Source organism: Morone saxatilis, unplaced genomic scaffold, assembly GCF_004916995.1.
Source record: "Morone saxatilis isolate NCDOM2014 unplaced genomic scaffold, NCSU_SB_2.0 Contig21, whole genome shotgun sequence".
NCBI lineage: Eukaryota > Metazoa > Chordata > Actinopteri > Moronidae > Morone > Morone saxatilis.
In genome coordinates this window covers 7,585,446-7,588,008 of record NW_023339774.1, presented here as the reverse complement: position 1 = coordinate 7,588,008, position 2,563 = coordinate 7,585,446, and the positions used below count along the sequence as shown (strand labels likewise).

The 2,563-nt window shown below is 38.6% G+C and overlaps 1 protein-coding gene across 1 annotated transcript in view; it reads right to left on the bottom strand.

Moving 5' to 3' along the window:
• The window catches only part of katnal2 (katanin p60 subunit A-like 2), a 7,182-nt gene that overhangs the window by 731 nt on the left and 3,888 nt on the right, over nt 1–2,563 (bottom strand). Inside the window, exons 10-14 of the mRNA XM_035668047.1 lie at nt 2,125–2,188; nt 1,887–2,005; nt 1,660–1,751; nt 1,273–1,383; nt 100–262 (exon numbers count right to left, since the gene is read on the bottom strand). Coding sequence (XP_035523940.1) covers nt 100–262; nt 1,273–1,383; nt 1,660–1,751; nt 1,887–2,005; nt 2,125–2,188 — 549 coding nt within the window. The remainder of the gene's footprint in view (nt 1–99; nt 263–1,272; nt 1,384–1,659; nt 1,752–1,886; nt 2,006–2,124; nt 2,189–2,563) is intronic.

Below are 2,563 nucleotides of genomic sequence, written 5' to 3'. Positions count from 1 at the left end.
TTATTCAATCCCAAATCTTAAACATGGAAATTATTAATATAAACATGACAAAGAAAATGTGAAATAAATATGATAAAAACACAGAATTTTTTTTAACACCTTCGCCAGAGTTTCATAGTCCAGCTCAGTTTGTAGCTCCACCCCTCCTGTGGAGCTTAGAGGAGGCAGCCAATGAGAGATCATGGCTTGGCGAGCTGGCGAGGAGGGAAGACTAACGAGAATCCTCTTCTCTAACCTCCTCAGCATGGCATGGTCCAGTTCCCTGAGAGAAAAGCAGGAACAGTAGAAAGCATGCAGTTCACTTCTAGTTCAGATATCCTGAATTATGTGTATTTTTCATTATTGACAAAAAATGCACCTCGTTTGAAGAATTCAGTAAAATAGAACATTTTGTTCAACTCTTTATGTATTTTTGGCTGCAAAATAACTAAACGTATGTTGCAGTTTGTTTAGTTCATTAGATATGAAATATTGAAATCATCTCAAGCCAACACAAACTAAGTTGAGCCAGTAAAACACAAAGAAAAATACAGCATGAGGGAGTGTCTACCACTTACGTCTGTCTTTCATCTCTATTTGCGGATATGGTGGCAACACAAATGCTTGCAAATTTGTTGTCATCAGTTGTGGAAAGTACATTTACTCAAATTTAGAGTTACTTGTACTTTAATTAGGCATTTCCATTTTATGCAACTTTATACTTCTACTCCACAACATCTCAGAGGTAAATATTCCACTACGTTCTTAATAAATAATAAGAGATAAAGTGTTACTGTATTGATTGAGGAAATTGTCCTCCTTTTTAAGATAAATAAACTATTTAAAAATCAGATCAGATAAATGCATTGTGACAAAGGTGGAAACAGGGCTGGTTTTATTGATGAAAAGTTGGACTTTTATAGAGATAACTCGTTCTCACAGGACAGCAACGCTACAAACAAATGAAATTAAAGAATAATAACGCATTGCTATAGATTAACTACCCAACAGTAAAGTGCAACATAAGCACATTAATGCAGCAGTAATAATACAAAACCCTGAGAGGGACCAATTTTCTGCATAATGAATACTTTTTCTTTTGATACTTACTGAAATTTGCTGATAATACTTCTACTTGAGTAAGGTTTTGAATGCAGCACTTTTACATTTTCAGTGTGGTATTGCTAGTTAAGTAAAGGGTATGAAAGCTTCTTCCATTACTGATTGTCATTATCAATACGAAAGATAAAATACTTTCTAAATATGTGTTGTGTTTTTAAGTTAAAGTGTTACCAAGGCAGGTTGGAGGCAGCCAGTACAAACACCAGGTCCTCTGATTTCGCCAGTCCGTCCATCTGAACCAGCAGCTCAGTCTTCATCCTGCGACTCCCCTCGTGTTCTCCTCTGAAAAGAGACATGCGTTTGCTGTTGCATCAAATTTCCATTTCCAATTTGAAATACTCATTCATGAAAATATCTGGCTAAAATTGCATTTACTGTTGTATCAGTTGCTTATGAATTTTGTTTTGTACAAATGTCTGATGTAAAAACATCCAGAAACAACCAGTCTGCTCAAGCACGCTCTAGGTAAACAGACACATTGTTGCAGGGAGTGAACCACTAACCTCCAGCACTGGGGAGATAACATTCCCATTTACCACACTTTCTGGTTGAGCTCACCCTATGCTGTTTCCTCTCTGGCTCATCACTGACTCCAGCTCATCCAGGAAGATGGTGGATGGAGCGTGGTACCTGGCCAGCTCAAACAGAACCTGCAGACATGTAGATACATAGATTTACAATAAATCCAAACAAAATGATACGATGCGAGTAATATATGTAAAGTTGTTTCCTTTTTTCCTGATCTGTTGCATTTGCTGTAGTGTGTGTGTTGAAGAATAGCCTACCCGGACCAGTTTCTCAGAGTCTCCTCTCCACTTGCTGACGATGCTGGAGGCTGAGATGTTGAAGAAAGTCGTCTTACACTCTGTAGCCACGGCCTTGGCCAGCAGCGTCTTACCCGTACCTGTGGTTTTGAGAGATGCATTTCAGGAAGAATTCCATAATGTAGGACTTAATAAGATTCTTTCAAGTAGGCCTCTGATTAAGTTTTTACATTAAGATTTACAGCACTTGAGGTCATACCTGGGGGGCCATAGAGCAGCAAGCCCTTCCACGGAGACAGGATGCCTGTAAACAGCTGGGGGTACTGTCGAGAGAGGGAGAGAAGTCAATTAGAAAACTACAATACAGACAAAGCTGAAGTAGATCACATTATAACTCAATATAAGAATAATTTATAGCTGCAAACATATTCTATTCAGCAAAAAAACATGCAATACTATTCTCTGCAGACCAATCAGAAGATGAGCTGTGTGCAAAGAAAACAGATTTGTTTGATGTATGGCTGACTCAGTGCTGCAAATACCACATACCACGAATTAGTCGGAACTTTAGGTGGCAAACAAGAGGCTGAGTGGAATCACCAAACTGACCTTATACCCCAGAGAATGAATAATAATGGAGACAGAAGTTAGGGATTGTGGGAAGGTGGAGGTAGGGTGTTATTCAATAAAACAGGCCA